Genomic DNA, 18661 nt, shown 5'->3' with positions numbered 1-18661 from the left:
TTCCGCGTGATCTCTGGCGCTCTTCACCAGAGACAGAGAGGAAGAAGGGAGCGGGGAAACTATGGGAAGCAAACGTGCTAATGCGTGCTTGGTTATAGCCCGACTTCAACACCGCTGCGGGCCGATCTTGCGATAACCAAAAGAACAAGTGCTCACAAGCAGCCAACAACGGACCGCAAAAGTTTGAGGTGACCAAGTGTGACGAGCAAGCTGGTGAGTTTATACTATTCATTCTCTCGGAGTGAGAAGCTCGTATCATAGATGAATGGGGGCAAAGGAAGAGGAACCACGATACTAATACGGACCGGCAGAGCAATGCAAAAACACAATCGACACAATCACAAAGCAAAGCTTCAGCGATCCCGTGTTTTCGGGTACGGTGGGAGACTTTGATATCTTTTGTGATCCTTGAGAGGCTCATCTGAGTTGGCTGAGTGAGATATCAGCTGTCGGCGGGTGGCGGTGATGATGGTGATGCTGTCTTGAGAGGTTATGTGAATGGAGACATCTCGGCATGTGTATATTGAGACATGGGGAAAAGCGAATGAGCGGATGAGGACTATTAGCCAGTGTTTGGCAGAGGTGTTGAAGGGCGATTTGAGTTGTACATGTTAAAGGTTGGTTTGGTGTTATAGGCTCCTCGAAGCAAAGAGCGAGGATGATGTCCGGCGGGCCTTACGTCCGGCTGTTGATGAGGCTGTGGAGGTTATTCTTCTTCTCATTCCATGAATAATAAATCATGATGAAATTTCAATGGTGGTGAACATCCTTGGACGATATTGAGAAGCGGCAATCTGGGATAGTTTGTAGTGAACTGGGATTGTGATGTCTTGGAATGCCCTCAATTTTGACAGCAAACAATACTCAAAAGAGAAGCTGATCTTGAAGCAACTATTTGCGAGCCAAACACGCCTTTTGATAATGCCCAGGAAGTGGTGCGTCTTGTAACAATAACACAAGCTATGGGCAGGATTCACTTCCTTCTTGGCGTCCCAACTTTTGGTAAGCCAAATCCCACCCCCTATACACCTAGTTTCCTAAAAAATGGATCATCTTCGCAAAAAAAAAAAAAAAAAAGAAAAAAAGGCGAAAAGAGAGTCGTTTGAATCGGATTCTTCCTCTCAGAAGGTAGCAGCGAGATGAGCGAGTGGAATTCCGATCCCGACGGGGCACCTCTCTCGAAATAAACCACACGGGCACTAACATCCGTTTGTCTAATTAAACACGTCCCCCAGGTTCAACGCTGTTCCGGGGAATTTACAACCTGCCTTTGTTTTTGCCCCGAGCGACTTTTTGTCGCGTTTTATGGCCGGCTCCAAGGGAGTAAGACAAGATGGAGGATTGTCTCAAGTAATGAATCGCAAATCCCACAATCGAAAAGGCGATTTTCCCGTGCCTGGCTGGGGCGGGGGTGCCACCTGATAACATGCAGGAGGCTTCTCACGGATGGTCTAGTAGGAAGGGATGGAAACCCAGGATGAGACGAGACGAATCGACGGCATTCAGCTATGATGAATGTCTGGAGATCTGTACCTGCGTATTTTCGAATTTGGACCGAAACTGCAGTAGTGCCGTGGGAGAAAACGTGCGTTCGAGGGGGATGATGGACGGACGGATGACAGCAGTAATTTGACAAATTGGGGCTGCCATCATGCAGGCAGGTTTGCCTAGCTGGGACTTTGATGTCAAGCTGTAGAGTGGGTAGACGCTATTACTAGGTAGAACATGCAATAATAGGGCTTGTTATATGTTCTAGGTCTATTCCAGAAGTCTCGAGCTGCCTGTGCCTCTGGCTCAAAACCTTGAGGCTGTCATATCGATGGAATGGCGTTCTTGGGAGCAATAAGTATGCCGACATCAACTTTGACACCGAATCCATTTACCTGAAAACAACGCAAGTTTCTCTGCATCATTCAATAAGCTGTCCTCGAAGCAATCTGAGCACGAGCGTAACGGGCCGGACATTCGAGCCATTGGCAAATACGATGTCGTCTAGGAATCCAAGCGGCGGGGCCTCTCATCCGGCGGGAAATCACCCATAGCTCCAGATGCGATGCAGTAGTAGGGGAGGCGATTTCCGGGGTCATTTGGATGATGATAAGAGACTACTTCGTCTCTGGTGTCGTCTGAAGCGGTATTGGGCGTATCAGAGTATCATCCAAACAAGGCGAGATTGGGCTGGTCATAGCTCGGCCCCGTGGACTCTCATTAAAACAAAGCTGGGCCGCTGAGTGGCCCATCGTGCCGTCGTCGTCCCTCTTCGCCCCCGTGCGCATGGTGAGTGGAATCGGGTGGATTGGACAGCCTGTCCCTGGCGACTCGCACTCCCCCGGTCCATCCCATTGGAAAGCAGGCAGGGGAGGCCCCATCTCTTCCAGGCCTGTCACTCTTCTGCCCCGTTTTCCCAATGACATTTCGTTCATGTGCCACTGCTCATTCGCAACTTGGCTGGCACGGCTGGGAAAAGAAGGGCCCCGAAATTCAAAGTCAGAGGCAGAAAAGTGCCAGCTGTCTTTCGTGGAGTGCGGCCCCATTGGAAGCCGTCCAATCTCATCGTGCCACTGGTGCCGGACCACCGAATCCAGGTCTCCACGTCTACTCGAACCCGGAAGCCTGAGACGGAGGTATCCCTTCGTTTCTCTCTTCTCGAGTCCCCACGAATTCGTACCAGTGCAGATGAACTATCCTGTCGTGGTTGTCACTGCATTGAGGGGCCTGACGGTTTCTTTTCAACAAAGGTGTCAAACGTTTAGGTAGCGGAACCAAGAAAGTCTGCCAAGTTGCCTAACTACTCGCAAAGGTAAGGTACGGATACCTATGTACCATGTACAGTGTACTGGGGTACCTTAGGTAGCGAGACTAAGGCAGCCTTTTGTGAGCTGTCTTGGGCTGACGGTCGTGCCTTAGCTCTGCTGTACCTGCTCCTTCCCGTGCGCGTACCTGTACCTTGCCATTCCTGTCAAAACCCCGTTCCCAGTCTTGTGCATGTACATCGAGTCCCTTCATTTTCCATGGCCTACCTACGAACCATTCGGAGAGAGTACACTCAACCTGAGTCTTGACCACCTAACCGGCCGGCACCATCTCTAATGAGAACTTAGGAAAGGGAAACTAGGCAATAATTCCTACCTTAGCTTTACATGTGTCCTTCCAGGTTGCCTTTTACCTCGCCATCCTGTCCAGTCCTCACTGACTTACCACCTTGCTCCTGACACATCACGTACCTTATCGACAGACCCATCCTCTCCTCTCCTCTGTCTCTCCACCAAAGCCGGCGGCATCGTGCTATACCGACGGAATCGCCATCATTCGTGTAGCTCACCCTGTAATTCGATGCGTCCGGTAACCGCATGCTGCCTCTGCCTGCCTTCTCTCCTCATGTCGCTCCTTAGTCAATAATTTCCCTCTCTCAGTTCCTTTCTGCAACGGGCCCCCCGTCCCTCTAATCCCTGCACTGGGTCACCACCTGCAAAATAATACCTTATTTCTGCTGGCTATCCTTTTTTTTTTTTTTGTCGGTCCCCTTCCCTGCCCGCCTAACAAAAAATACCTGGGCTACCTGCGGATACGCGTCGCGACCAAAAAAACCACCCATCGGCCCCAAATATACACACTCATCCATCCCCAATCACACGGGCCGCCTCTCCTCCACCCCCTTATTCCTGTCAACAACCTCGACAGCGCCCGTCCGTTCCCTTCGTTTTTTTCTCGCGGCCTGCTTCGTTGTGTGTGCATGCCGATTTTTGAGGGCTGTTGAAGAAAGGGTCCTCGACGCGAATACACAGAGACTTGGCTGCAGACGATTCCCATCGTCTGCGCTGATCTCACCGTGGTAAGCTACACCTCACCGCATCCTCACCTTACCTTACTTTTACATTCCCGGCGTGGTACGGATACCTTGAACGTCCACTCACCACGCCACATCTTTTCTTGGACCCATTCCTGATTGAAACAGAGTCCCACGAAGACGTCTTCTTCCCAGCAATCCCATTCTCCTCCTGCTGCATCCGCACAGGACGGCACAGGACCTCACCGTCCATCCTTCAATTCGCCGCCAACGTCTCCCGCCCTCTCATCGACGTCCACAGCTGCCGACGGCGAGGACCTTGGGTCCTCCCCAATTTTACCTTCGCTACCCGCGCCCAGACTCCCCGATCGAGCTCGGGAAATTCTCAGAAGTCAAACCCAATCCAATCCCGAAGAAGAGGAGGAGAGATACGTGACAGCTAGCTGGGGCTCGCCCTACTCAACTGAAGAGACGAACCTCATTCGCCGCGAGAGCATCGGCAGCGATCAATCCGAAGGCTCGCCCATCCATCACATTGCTATCAGTACTCCCTTCCTTCGACCTCCACCAGCGCTCTCGCTCGGACAGGACGAATCGCACGAGCCCTACCTTAGCGCGGCTCAAGTTCTAGCTAATCGCGCTCGGAGACCTGCGCGACGATTGACTGAAGATTGGATTCGCCAGCACACGGCGGGTGATCATACTGAGAGCCGACATTGGTTCAGCGACGGAAGCGAGCACTCTTCACTGAGCGGCTCAGGATCTGGCGACGAAGCTGTTTGGCACGATAAAGAATCTCTGCGAACCCGGAGAGCCCGACCACGCCTGACGCGCGCATCGCTCACGGAGCCTCGCTATCCTCGAACCCGATCCAGCGTTGAGACGCTCAAGCAAGAAGACGTGAAGCCTCGAGACGAGACTATAAGCGCGAAGATGGAGAGTCCAGATCTCTCAAAGGCCGACTTGGCCCGCGAGCTGCCAGACCTCCCACCAATTCCCACAACGCCCAGACGGAGCGCTAGTGCTGCTGTCGGCAACACAGCGAGGACGCCAACCACGCCAATGAGGAGTGCATCTGCAAGAGTGACGATCAAAGAGCCTAGCATGACGCCTAGGGTGAAGAAGAAGATCCCATGGAAGGGCAAGAATATTATGGTTCTTCTTCCCAAAGACGAGGAACGCGGACGACCCGGCCATGCGCCCAAGCCATTGAACCAGAACGAAATCGAGGGCATGTTTAGATCATGGGAAGAGCTTGGGTACGATATCAGTGGTTTCGATTTGGATCTTGCAGAGGGCACGTACCAGGCCCCCACTGGATACTCCCAGAGTCGAGACGCTTGGCCTAGCCCCGAGGACCTTGTTCGAGAGCGAGCGCAACATACATACAAAGTCACATTGCCTGATTTGAATGGTAAGCCTGCGTTGAAGCGAGGGAAAGCAATGGGAACGCTAACTGCTGTGCAGCTTGGAGAGACTACGTCAATGAGCTTAACGAAGCCAAGTTGCGAGCTCTTGGAGTGTCATTCGGCGACGACGATCCTCCAGCGCCTTCAATATCGCCTGCAGTATCACAGCCCAGCCGACAGGCCTCTGCGCAATATCCGCCTTTGCCATTCTCCCCGCCATTGCCTACATCCTCAGCGTCGAGCAATCACGTGCAAGGCTATCCGTTCCCGCCACAGTTCATACCTGGTGGTCGTTCTTCTGCGGGCCACAGTCACAGCCCAAGCATGGCTTCGCCCATTGGCTTCGGCAGTCACCCTGCCAAGTACAACAATCGACAGTCGATTTCAGTTCCCATGGGCCACTCGCCTTTCCAGATGCCAGGTCAGCCATCGCCTCTAGGCTGGCCAGGTTCGCATGGAACAGAGTCACCTAACTTGCTGAACGGAATCCTTTCCCCCGTCTCCCCCTTCATGCCCGAAGGGTTTGCGCCGACTGGCAGCCCTGCTTTCAATGCGCACCAACGTCACCAATCTTTGCAGTACCCCATGATGCCCCATCAGTTCATGCAGCAGCAACAGCAACCCGCGCGCGCATCACCTCGTCTGCAAGAGGTGCGAGAAGACGAAGAGGAAGAGGAGGAGGCACACGAAGAGACCCCCATGAAGCCCACGGAGCCTGCACAAATCAACGACGATGACCTCCAGGCAGAGATTGACGAGGCCGAGTATCACTTGGAGGAGCAGATGCGCAATGAGTTAGAGCACGAGGACTACAGCCCACACAACGAGGAAGCTGCGGCTGAGCAGCTGGCCAACTTCTCTCAACAGCAGCCTCTAGCGCATGCCAGAGAAGCATCGGTCCAGTTCCAGGCACCCCAGCGGCTTCCCAAACAATTCGGTCCTCAAGGCGGCGATGGCCCTGTCCTTCATCACCCGCGCCCTCACAGCCGTGGCCACTCTTTGTCCCAGAACTTCTTTTCTCACCACGATGAGACCCGACCCCGCGGCGACAGTCTGGCCGGATGGCACGAGGTTGACGCCCAGCGGATCGACGAGGCGGCGGAGATCGAGACCAACCCTAGCAATCTCGGTACACCCGTACAAGATTTCAGCCTCACGACGCTTTTGCAGCAGCACCAGCGATCGTTCTCCACAACGAGCAATCCTTGGAACGATGTTTCGTCAATGTCAAGCAACTCTGGCATGCCGAGGAGACCCAGCCATGCCAGCAAGCCCTCGCTCTCCAAGCTCAACGTCAAGGCACCCGAATTCAAGTTTAACCCAGGGCACGAGTCAAAGACGAGCTTCACTTTCGGCGCTGGTAGCAACAATTTCCAGCCCTCAGTCTTCCAGGCCGGCGGTGCATCCTTCGCCCCGTCAGTCACTTCCCCGTCAGCAGGCTCGTTTGGTGCAGGGTCCATGTCGTCCAAGATTAATGCGGCGGCCCCTGTCTTCTCACCCGGTCAGAGCGACTTTAGCTTTTCTGCCTCTGGTCCCAAGTTTCGACCGGATGCACCCGCCTTCACACCCTTTGGAAATGTTTCGGATTCTGTCACTAGCCCTGTGTCGGGCAGCGAGAGTGCTGGAAACCGTACTAGCTCGATTTTCGGCAACATTGATCTGAACCTTTCTGACATTGTCAAGCCTCCCAAGAAGTCAAAGGCCGTCCCAATTATCCGTCCCAGCAGCAGCGATAACAACCAGGATGAATCTCAAGATGATCTTCCGGATGATGCAGATGGCCGCTTGATTGATGAATCTCGCTACAAGAGGGCAAAGGCGTCTAGAGGGGACGAGGACGATGTCCCTCTGTTCGCTGAGCCATCCCCCGAACCCACCACGTTGCAGTCACTCCAGCCTAGGAAAGAGGAGCAGGATGCCTCTGACGAGCAAGCTTACACGCCCGCCGACACTACCATGTCTTCCACCGTTGCTTCCGAGCACCCCGCCGACTCCAAGGCTGTTACGGCTACTAGCCCCTCGGATACTTCGCCTGACCAGCAGCACCTGAACTGGGCACCCTTCGAATTCGACTCGAACAACGATGTCCAGAGCTTCGCCGAAGCCCGACCTTTTGGTATCGACACGTACAAGAAGGGCCACAACAAGTCGCTCTCTGCTACTGCGAGAGCATTCATCCCTGGCGGCGGCTGGGCGCCTACTCCGGCAACCGAAACTGATGAGGACGAAGAGGATGAGCGTGACAGAGAAGACACCGTTGAGCCAATCCTGCCCAGCACCGAGGCACCCGCCCCGGTCTCGCCACCTCGCGAGCCATCTCCTCGAGCGCCGACACCTCCCAAGTTCGCCGCACCCAAGGGACTGGGCGCCTCTCGCTTCGCAAGCCCGCCTAAGACTAAGGGTCTTTCTGCGTCTCGGTTTGCCGCGTCTCCGTCGCCTGCGCGCAACGCTGGAGAGGATGATTACGAAGACTCTCTGGAAGAGGGAGAGATCCCCGAGGACTATGTTGTGTCTGAGGGAGAAGAGTATCTTGATGAGCCCAACGCCCACGAGTTCACCTTCCCGTCAAAGCCGGCCATTGATGCCAGTAATGAACAACATGAGCCAACTTTTGAGGAGATTGATGATATCATGAACCACCTCAACCAGAATGACCCGACATTTGGTGTCAACAAGGCCAATGATGAGGCCGCTAGATGGCACCAGCCCAGCCCTAACAGACAGATCCAGGTCGCTGGCGTTACCAACTTGTCGCCCTATAAGATGCAGGCCGGTAGCCAATACCGCAGCAGAACCTCCAGCCCCGTGCGCCAATACCATGGCCTCCCCGCCGACAACTCGGCCATGCCGACCACGGAGTTGGAGGATCCTTTCGTCGATCCTCCACTGAGTGCACAGTCATTCGATGCTCCAATTACCCACCTGGTTGGCCAAGAGAGTGCTGCACAGAGCGACTGGGAAGGTGCCTTCAGCGACGAAGAGCAAGCCAAGTTGGAGCAGCGCGTCCAGTTCTTCGACGGTCGCGTCAACGAAGCCGTCGGGGATCTGCTTTCCGCTCGCTTGGGTCCCCTGGAGAAGACCCTGCTGTCCATCAAGCAGTCCCTCCGAGGCGACCGAAGAGCTTCGTCTTCCGTTCGTCGCAGTGTCTCTGCCGATATTCAACACAGCGACGCTGACGATGAGGATGAAGAGCCTGTGCCTCGTCGCTCGCTTAGTCCGCGCCGCGACAAGCGCATGGAACAAATCCGTGCCGCTGTACTCGATGCTTTTGCTGTTCAGCAGCGTGGTGCCGCTCCCGTGCCTCAAATTTCCGCACCTGTTGCCGACGAGCCCTCCAGCACTGTTGTTCTGAAGGCTCTGGAGGAGATGAGAGAGCAGTTTGGCGCTTCGATGCGCCTTGATTTCCGCGGCGAGGATCTGCGGAACATTGTCGAGGAAGCTGTCGAGAAGCGCATGCCAACCCCGTCTCAACAGCCGACCGCCGACCGTGATCATGATGAGGCCGTCAACAACAAGTTGAGCGAGCTTCAGGCCAAGGTTATGGATCTCGAGGAGCGCCTCTATGTTGAGCGTAGCAAGACTGAAAAGGAGGTTGCCGATCGCCGCGCCGCCGAAGATCTCGCGGCAGAGCTCGACAGAAAGCTTCAGACCGCGGAAACTCGCGTTGAAGTCGAGATTATGAACAAGAGCATTTTCGACCATCGCGTTAGCGACCTGGAGGATAAGCTCCGACATCAGGAAGAGCGCACTCAAACAGAGCTTGACGGTCGCCGAACTGCCGAAGATAGACTCTCTGAGGTTCAGCGTCTGCTCCGTATTGCCAGCGAAGAGGAGGTCCGCCTCCGTGAAGAAGTTGAGGAGCGGGACCACAAGCTCAAGGCATTTGAACAGGCCGCTTCCAAGCAGACGATGCGCATGGCACTCATGGAGGCCTCCCAAACCAACGCTACTCAGGCGCAGACTGAACTTACCAACAAGATCAACGCTATGGAGGACGAGGTCCGAGGCGCCACCCACGAGGCTAACCGCTGGAGATCCGAGACAGAGCGTGTGGTTGAGACCGCCCGCAGACAACAAATCGACCTCACCGAAACACTCCAGGAGAACAAGGCCATGCAGAAGTTCATCGACACCCTAGGAACACAGCTTCAGGAGAACGAGCGCGTCAGGGAAAGCTGGCGTGCCAAGTTCGTGTCTCTCCAGGAAGACATGGCCAAGGCTGCCCGCGACATCACTGAGGAGAACGCTCGTCGCACCAAGCGGGAGCAGCAACTCGTCGCTCGTCAAGAGGTCTTGGATGCTAAGCTCCAAGCCGAGGCCCGTACGCGCGAACGAATTGAAGCCGAAATGGAGAGACTTGAGAACGGTGAACGCCAAGGCATGCGTGCCGTTAATGAGTGCAAGCGTCTCGAGGGCCTGCTTGGCGAGATGAAGACTGAGAACCACAAGCTTCACCAGTCTGCCATGCGATACCAGAGCGAGTTCAAGGAAGCGAGAGAGTCTGGCATTGCCGAGGTTCAGCGAACGCGCGTTTCCATGCAGCGCGAGATTGACGAGGCCAACCACCATGTCAATGCTGTTCGCGAGGAACTCGAGGAGCAGGTCGCTAAGCTCAGAGCCGAAGTTGACCAGGCCAACATGGACGTCGAGACTGCCAAGGCTCAGTCTGAGATGATGATGGAGGAGGCTCAGACCAGCAAGACTGACGCTATTGAGGAACTCAAGCGCAAGCACCAGAACGAGCTCGAGGATTTCCAGACCCGCTGGGAGCGACAGCTGAGCAATGCCGTCGAAGATGGCCAGAAAACCGAGCAACACCTCCTCGAGCGTCTCAGCCTGTCCACGTCCAAGACCGAACATCTCCAAGACCGTGTCGCACACTTGGAAGATAAGCTTGAGATTGCCAAGGAAGCCGCTCGTGCTGCCGCTCAAGCTGCCAAGTCCGCCGGTGTCGAGCCAACCGCTCTGCCCACCGCATCTTTCCAGCCCAAGGCCGCGGCACCTGCCGCACCCGTCGTGTCCAAGGCTCTGGATCTCCCAGAGAAGATCTCGCCCCAGGCGTTGCGGGAGTCCATCATGGTCTTGCAAGAGCAGTTGCAGGCACGCGAGCAGCGCATCGAAGAGCTCGAGTCTACCGTCGACAAGTTGGATCCCGAAGCTCCCACCAAAATTGCCAAGCGTGACGACGAGATCACTTGGTTACGCGAGCTTCTTGCCGTGAGACATGGCGATTTGCAAGACATCATCCTTGCCGTCTCTGCCGAAGACTTTGACAGGGAAGCTGTCAAGGATGCATCCATCCGTCTCAAGGCCAACCTTCAAATGGAGGAGCAGGAGCGCGAGCGTGCGATGAATGGCGGATCAGCAATCAATCTGCCCAATATTGCACAGTCGCTTCGGGAGGCTGCATCACCTCGTGTTGCTCAAGCTGTAGGACCCCTGGCTGCAGCCTGGGGTAACTGGCGCAAATCGCAACAACCAATCTTCGCGTCGGGCGGACGAAGCGGTAGGCCCTCTACGGCCCGTCCTACTGTCAACAGCAACCACACCCCGTCCCGATCTACCGCATCGGCCTCTTTCAGCAACAACCACAACGGACTGATGACCCCGCCAGCTTCTGGTCTCCGCCAGACCCCTCCTTCGAACGTTGCGCGCGCGGAAGAACCTCAGCCAACGGCGTTCCAGACCACTGGACGTCGGTACACGGCTCAGCAACTACAGGCCCGTAACCGAGGGCCGTCCATCACGGAAGTGCCATCCGAGCCGATGCCCCTCAAGAGCCCGCCCGCTCGCCGTCCGTCGAGCCGTTCCCAACAGCCCATGACGCCTCCGATGATGCGGTCAAGCGGCTACGACTCGGATGCTCACCCGGGCGACTTTGACGACACTGACTTCTTCGAAGACTAAGAAGGAGCGGTGATGAGTGAAAAGAAACGTGGGAGCGTGGAGGATTTCCTTTGTCTTTCGCACCGCAGTCAATCTTTCTCTCTCTCTATCACGCAGCATGCTTTTGAGCCCAAAAGAATGGACACACTAGAATGATGATACCCCCTTTTTCGCAAGACTACTTCTACTACACTACAATCCACTGAGGACATTGGAGGAGGAGGAATGTCATATACGAACACTCAGATCGTGGATTTTACCCATTTTGTAATCACTCCCCATGGTGGAGGGGGGAGAATATCCCTTTCCTTCCCCGCGGGGTATGAGGATGAGAGGGCTAAATGTTAATTTCCTTTGTTTTCTCTGTTTCGGTCCGATGCATAGCGGGAAAGAAAATGACGATGAAATGGAGAGGGGGTTGAAGGGCTTGAGTATAGCGTGATGCTTGCTAGCTTTGTGGGCTTGCTTGCTTCTACCTATTGGCCTGGTCATGTTTACTGCAGCCCAGCCCTCCTTTGCTTACTTACCTATTACACAACACCAAAGAAGTATATAGTAATAATTCGCACGCCTGATTTGGCTTATCAATTTTGATCATTGAATTATTTTCACCGGGACCTGTCGTGACGAGGGTTCAATATGGCAAAATGCTCGTGGCTAACCATGGACAGCACAAACGTGTTTTCGTGGGACCTGAGAGATAACTAGGCATATCAAACGGGAATTATTGAAATACTTGAATTTGTTGGGGGATACAATGGGTTCTTGCCGTGGAAACCCCAATTAATTTGATATCATTTCATCTCATTTCGTATTAAAAGGCGATTTATACAGGTTTTTTTACCCAAGGGAGAGAGGCAACTTCAGTGCCACTCTATAGTCTTCTGCACCGCCTTCCCCCCAGGGAGAGAAACGGAACCTTAGGAACTGCTCAGGAGCTTCTCAACAGCCCACTTTACAGAAAAGTTGCGCAGGTCAGAGTAATGCTGACCGACGCCGACAAAGAGCACGGGTACATTTGTGGCGTGGACGAGACTGACGAGGGTGCCGACCATGTTGCCGACGGTGTCGCATTTGGAAATGATGAAGCCGTCGAGGGTGCGGACGGAGCCAAAGGCCGCGTTGAAGTTGCGGGCTTGGGCTACTGAGTCTGTGCCGACGAGGGCCTTGGGAGAAGGAAGTCAGTTTGTTGTTTGGTCACAAATGTGAGAAAATAGAGAGAGAGAGGGAGGGAAGGGGAAGCAAGGAATGGGTCTTACCTCGCCGACCATGAGAATCTTATCGGGCTGAGCAAACTTGGCAAATTTCTCCAGGGAGGACATGAGACGCTGGTCATTGTGTCTGCGTCCGGCGGTGTCAATGAGGACGACGTCGAAGCCGTCCTGCGCAGCGTGAGCCACGGCATCGCGGGCGACGGTGGCGGCGTCCTTGCCGTAGCCCTTCTGGTACAGCTCGACGCGGCCGCCCTCACGGACGGTGAGCTCCTTGAGGTTGCGGACGTGCACGGCGAGCTGCTCGACAGCGCCGGAGCGGAAGGTGTCACCGGCGGCGATGAGGACCTTGTACTTGTTCTGCAGGAGGAAGAAGCAAATCTTGGACAGGTTGGTGGACTTGCCGACGCCGTTGACGCCGACGATGGAGATGACGTAGGGGCGGGCCTTGCGAAGGGAGGTCGCGGGCGGGGCTGTGATGGCGTCGATTTCGCGGAGGAGGTCGAGCGAGGAGGTCGGGGTGAGCATCTTTGTGAGGGAGGCTTCCATGGCGGCTTGGATCTTTGCGTTGATGCTCTCGAAGCTGGCCGTCTTGGCGCCGAGGAGTTCCTTTTCGACACCCTCGCAAAGCCGTACCGCGGCTTCGCGCGCGACGTTCTTCTTGAGGAGGTGCTCCTCCATGCCCTTCATCGCCTTGTCGAGATCCGCCTTTGAGAGCGTCTTTCCGCCGACGACATTGCGGAAGAGGCCTCCGATCGTGCTCAGGCCGGATCCGATAAGCCCGCCCGATGCTTCCGTCTTGTTGGAAAGGTCGTTCTTGGCCTGCGCCGAGGCGAGAATGTTGTGCACCTCGTCGTCTAGGTCCTTCAGCACGAATTGGCCCTTTGACGTCTTGGACCCCCATGTCGTGTGATCGACGTGCTCGACGGCGGAGGAGCGGGCGGTGGTCTCGGCTTCCGAGTCACTTGTCGCCGACTTCGGAGCAGCCGAGTAGTCGAGCACCACGTCGTCCTCCTCGTCAGCCATACCGTCTGCGTCCCATTTGCGGCCCTTCTTCGTTGATGATCTCGTTGCGGGCTTGGGCCTTCTGCCGGCGGACTCGTCGCCAGAGGAAAGGGGCGCAGAGTTGCCTGCCTTGCGCGCGCGCCGAGACATCTTGGCGACGGGGCCGGCCTTGCCTACTAATACGCCGCCGGTTCCGGGAGTCGAGGGTCGAGAGGTCGTGGGCGTCGCGATGGGGGTCGAGTCATTGGAAGTTTCGTTTGCGCTGTTCAGACCGCGACCTAGGAGGAAGTTTGTTAGCTGCTTGCACACTGATTCATCTGCATGGCGCATTCAGCCTACCTCTATAGTGCAGACCCGGAGGAAGGGGAGGGTCATCGCCGAGGTTTCCAGACAATGTCTTCTCCTCCTTTGCGAAGTCGGCTTCTGAGACGTTGGAGTCGCCCTTTGCTCCCGTCGTCTCCAGCTCTCTGACCTGCTGGTCAAAGTACTCGTCGAACTTGTGGCATTCGACCACTGTCGTGTGCGGCTTCGTCAATTGCTCTCCGTACAGATCTACAAAGATCGTCTTGATGTTGTCGACGAGCTTGTCAATCCATGACAGGTGAAGTAGTGATCTGTAAACGGCCTGTTCGCACACCTTGTCAGTACCATGGCTTGGCGGGGCGCGGCGCATTGGCTGCTGCTAGACTTCCATACCACAAAGATGACACCTAGCTCCTTGACAAACGTATACCGTAACGTGTGTTGGTCGCGCTTGTATGGAGGGTTGCTGGCCGCGGACTGGCTGGAGGCAGCGCCGCCCTTCTCCTCGATGAAGACATCGGCAATGAAGTTATTGATCACGGACGGGTTGACCGGCGCATACGTTCTGGACCAGAGGACCACGCCTGAGGTGGTCAGAATCTCGAAAGTGTCTAACATTGTGTGTACGCGATTTCGGTTTCGTGATCTGCGGCGACACCAAAAATGGTGTAGACTTGGGTACTGGAGAAAGAGGTGAGAGGGTGAGCGTTGAGTTGGAGGCGACTTGCTCGATCCCAAAAGCTGGCCTGTGGCGCAAGACCCGTGGTCAATGAAGTGGGCTGGACGCTCCTTTGGGCCCTTGGAGTGGGTGAACCCTTGGCTCTTTCTTATCGATAAGCTCTGGAAGTGTGAATACCTATGTTGGAGGGTACTCACACTGTATCTTCAGTCCTCCAGAGCGCGGTCTGTACAGTACGGATTGAGAGCTTATTACTACTATTCCATGATTGAGTTGCTTCCTTGAAGTACAAAACTTGAAGGTAAGTACAGTTATCCGTCTTTGGCTCCTCATAGAGTCTTGCCTTTAGTCGCTATACCAACTCGTGTCAGCCTCTCTTTGCATCTGTAATAAAGACACCCGATCGACCCCCTCCAAGAGCAGGTCTAGCTCAATGGCAAGAACATGGCGAGACGATACTTGATGAGATGAGACTTTCTGAGACGACTTGCGTAACACGGATAAGACGACATGTCCTGTAGTCCCTACGAATATCCATATATCCTTACAGAAATTTGCCTCGAGAAGCCTGAAAAGAGATGATAATAGAGGTAGTGAAGTCGTTGATCGATATGCGCCGGTGCGAGCCCAGTGACAGCTGTACGCCAGCCGGTATCAGGCTTTCAAGCGGCTTAAAAAGGCCCGCGAGAGGGCTCGTGCTGAGCTGGCCAAGAAGAACTCTGAGCTAAGCCCCTTCAGGCCACCGCTACCTGCCCTGCTCATCTGACCAGTGTGGGCCATCGATGGAAGTAAACACCTTTCTGTACCAGCTCCATCGCGGCCCGCCAAAGACGACGTGGACTCAGAGAACCTGGAAGGGAGGCATCCCAACATCCACGCCGCCGTCGATTCCAACATAGCTTCCCAATCCTCCCGACAACCCCATCGAACGATACTCACAAACAGAACACAAAACCACGAGCTCATTTGCACATCATGCAGCGTCCACAAACATACGGGCAGTCGCCCCCCTTGCACCACCCCGTACCCCAGCATGTCTCTACGGTTCCCCAGTTGCGCTCGCCCCCTCCTCCCGTGTCGCAATCGCAATCGCAACAAGGCTACGGTGGCAGTCCTTACCAACAGCAAGGCGGCACGAGCGGGAACGTATTCGGCGCGTACGGACAGTTCATGAACGATCCCACAGCGCAAGTGGCAGCGCAGTTTGGCCAGACGGCCTTCAAACATGGCCAGGAGTACATGGAGCAAAACGTACGTCAAGCCTTGGGATGGGGACGCAAACCTCCAAGCACCTTGCCGATCGAATATCGAGATGCATCAAGTTTTTTCTGAAGCTAACCCTTCCTGAAGTTCAACCGATACGTTAACGTCAACGCCTTGAAGCACTACTTCAACGTTTCCAATTCCTACGTCATCAACAAAATAGTTCTCGTCCTCTTCCCTTGGAGGCACAAGCCATGGTCGCGCAAGCAGTCCGTCGGGCCTAGCGGACAGGAGGGATGGTACCTCCCTCCGCGAGACGACATCAACAGCCCCGATATGTACATTCCCGTTATGGCTGTCGTGACGTACATCCTTCTCTCGACACTCCTTGCTGGTCTCCGCGGGCAATTTCAACCAGAACTTCTCGGATACACGGCGTCGACAGCCCTGGTAATAGTCATGGCAGAGATCCTCGGTCTCAAGCTGGGCTGCTACTTGTTGGGCATCTCGAACGATTCGCAGCTTTACGATCTGATCGCTTACTCCGGTTACAAGTTTGTCGGTATCATCGTCACTGTCACTGTGGCCGAGATTCTGAACGGTGGCAAGGGTACCGGTGGGTGGATTGGCTGGGGCGTGTTCCTCTACACTTTCCTGGCCAACTCGCTGTTCTTGGTATGTCCTCACGCAAGTCACCACTTGATACAAGAGATTAATATTCCCATTAGATGCGTTCGCTCAAGTACGTTTTGCTCCCCGAAAACGCAGCCAACGGTGCCGGCCCTATGCAGACTGGCGATTCCCGAGCCAAGCGAAACCAGAGGACCCAGTTTCTCTTCTTCTACTCCTACATTGTCCAGCTACTTTTCATGTGGATCCTGTCGAGGCCTTGAACCACCATCACGGCACTACTAAGTTTACGCCAAAAGCACCATTATATGGAAAAGATCAACACGAAAAAGGAGTCCGGGAGTAGCTGGGTATGCGCTTGCTAGGTGGTCAGATACAAGGAAGGGATGGCTGGTTGAAGTCAGCTTTTGGTGATGTGCGATTTATCGGACAGTCAAGATGAATTGTACGATACAACGACACGACATTCTAGCCGCTCGCGTTGTTTGTTGTGTAGAGTCCCTAACATATCGGGGGGCTAGCTATACAGTACACGAAGATGAAGAAGCTCCATCCCTGTACTATAGGACTAGTCGGAGCTTGTCACGAGGGGCAATCCGCGGGCACGAGTTGAGACGATGAAGGGGACGCGAATCAAAACAAACGCTAGAAACCTGTATTGTAGTACCTACCTTACCAGTCACGCCAGTGCATTGATGATTGCAGTAGATGTTCATGCAAGCTCTTTGCTGCCTGTGTATCACTCACCCAATAAGGTTGCGCTAGTAAGTGCGTTGAAGTCCTCTGCAGCGAATCAACTTTGCTGACATTTATCAAGCCGGCAGCCTTTCTAGGCATTCTTTTTCTCCAGTCAAGTAGACTTCTTCAGAGGCACAATAGCCATGCTCATGCCCAATGAGGCTCGCTTTTGTGACTCTCGATGCTTGTTGCCTGTGGTGCCTGGAACCATGTAAGTGAGCAGCCACGTCGTCTAGCCTATTGGAGCTCTAGCTTGCTTTGAAGGGACAGCTGTCAGGAGCCCCATAAATCAGACATGTCATCACTGATTGGCTGGTCCGAACTTGGAGTGTTGGAGACTGGCCACCTCCACAATGGAAGCCGGGGTCGCTTCTCCCTCCACTACCCATGAACCCCCGCCAAAGCGTCCAACTCCCGGCCCTGCATCCCGTCAAGCCTCAACTTCTGCCGATTACAAATGCTCCAGCTCGGAAGGGTTATTGAACAGATTGCAACTGACAATTGACTCACGTTCCTCACGCAGTGTCGCATATAAGTTCTGGCGTCTTCAGGCACCTGTTTTGCATCAAGGACGTCATCCGTTCTTATCTCTATCTTCCTCTGCCTCCCGTCACCTTGGTTTGAAGACGTCTCTCAAGAGCGCACTTGCCGTGGTTTACCCGGCCCAACAGTCTGGATCGCTCATCGAAACTTACAACTTCAATTCACGTCTTCAGCAAATCAAAGTCAAGCTTGCATACTTACAAGTCACCATCATGGCACTCCCTCCTATCGTCACTGCAACCTTGCAGTCAGCTGCACTTAGTGGCACCTCGAACATACTGGCCCAGGTCCTGACGGCCTACCAGACCGATGTATGAACTTCCGAGATTCATGGACTCTACGATGTTTTGAGTCGTCATATATCATTGCGTCGTTTGAACATCACCTGAGACCTTCTTGCTAACACTGCGACCAGAAACAGCTCGTCATCGACTGGGTCCCCGTCTTCCACTTCATCATCTTCACCCTGCTCAGCACGCCGCCAAACTTCTTGTGGTGGGTCTCCCAGCGTGCGCTCGTCTTTCACCATCGCGGATCCCTATTCTACCTGCATGCGCGATACGCGTCGTACCCCAGACCGTCATCACTGACACATACCAGGCAAGGTTTCCTCGAAGAGAGCTTCCCGGCCTACCACGTCTCGCCTACCAAGAAGGCCATCGCCTCGGCCGCGGCCAACGACGACAAAGCGCTCGACCGCGAGGCGCGTGAGGACCAGCTCGTGGAGCCCAAGCTCAACATCCGCAACACGCTCGTCAAGCTGATCCTTGACCAGACCGTCGGCGCCTCGCTCAACACGCTCGCTTTCAGCATGTTCATGCACAGCATCCAGACGGCCATGGTGCGCCCGGAGCACCTCGCGGCTGCGCAGCACTCGGGCACGTTTTTGTTCTCGCGTGGCGCCATTGACTATAGCAACGTTGACTGGCGGTCCGTCGTGCACAAGAGCCAGCTCGAGTTCGTGCCCATCTTCATCGCGGGCCTGAAATTGTGGCCCATGGTCAGTTTAGTGAACTTTGCCTTTATCAAGAGTATCGAGGGTAGGAACTTGGTTGGTTCTCTGGCGGGTGTCGCTTGGGGTATCTACATGAGTCTGGTCGCTGCGAGATAAAGAGTGCACCAGCGATGTAGGCCCGCACCATGGTGGGATCTCCATACTTTTGGCGATGCGAAGAAACTGATCTTTAGACGGGACTGAGATGGTTACCGTTGGGTTGATACCACGTCACATTTTGGAGGACGCGAGCAAATGGGGGGTTGGGGGGTA

At 54.8% G+C, this 18661-nt stretch overlaps 4 protein-coding genes across 4 annotated transcripts; 3 read left to right on the top strand and 1 right to left on the bottom strand.

Moving 5' to 3' along the window:
• Window positions 1-4720: 4720 nt before the first annotated feature.
• Window positions 4721-11103, top strand: N0V96_010416 (uncharacterized protein; the record flags this gene model as incomplete). The annotated part of the gene is made up of 2 exons (XM_053196999.2): window positions 4721-5201; window positions 5255-11103. 2 exons carry the CDS (start codon window positions 4721-4723, stop codon window positions 11101-11103), a joined length of 6330 nt encoding a protein of 2109 aa, XP_053045488.1.
• An 899-nt stretch (window positions 11104-12002) lies between these two features.
• On the bottom strand, window positions 12003-14219 carry N0V96_010415 (uncharacterized protein; the record flags this gene model as incomplete). Its single annotated transcript, XM_065758938.1, has 4 exons — window positions 12003-12248; window positions 12342-13576; window positions 13638-13923; window positions 13995-14219. The coding sequence occupies 4 exons, from the start codon at window positions 14217-14219 to the stop codon at window positions 12003-12005; spliced, it is 1992 nt and encodes a 663-aa protein (XP_065612461.1).
• A 1036-nt stretch (window positions 14220-15255) lies between these two features.
• Window positions 15256-16376, top strand: hrf1 (Protein transport protein yif1; the record flags this gene model as incomplete). The annotated part of the gene is made up of 3 exons (XM_053196997.1): window positions 15256-15531; window positions 15631-16158; window positions 16212-16376. 3 exons carry the CDS (start codon window positions 15256-15258, stop codon window positions 16374-16376), a joined length of 969 nt encoding a protein of 322 aa, XP_053045486.1.
• A 1230-nt stretch (window positions 16377-17606) lies between these two features.
• Window positions 17607-18505, top strand: N0V96_010413 (uncharacterized protein; the record flags this gene model as incomplete). Its single annotated transcript, XM_065758937.1, has 3 exons — window positions 17607-17705; window positions 17810-17889; window positions 17995-18505. The coding sequence occupies 3 exons, from the start codon at window positions 17607-17609 to the stop codon at window positions 18503-18505; spliced, it is 690 nt and encodes a 229-aa protein (XP_065612460.1).
• Window positions 18506-18661: the final 156 nt, after the last annotated feature.

Source organism: Colletotrichum fioriniae (assembly GCF_027942845.1).
Source record: "Colletotrichum fioriniae strain IMI 355084 chromosome Unknown scaffold_14, whole genome shotgun sequence".
Classification (NCBI taxonomy): domain Eukaryota; kingdom Fungi; phylum Ascomycota; class Sordariomycetes; order Glomerellales; family Glomerellaceae; genus Colletotrichum; species Colletotrichum fioriniae.
This window is presented reverse-complemented; position numbering and strand designations above follow the sequence as displayed.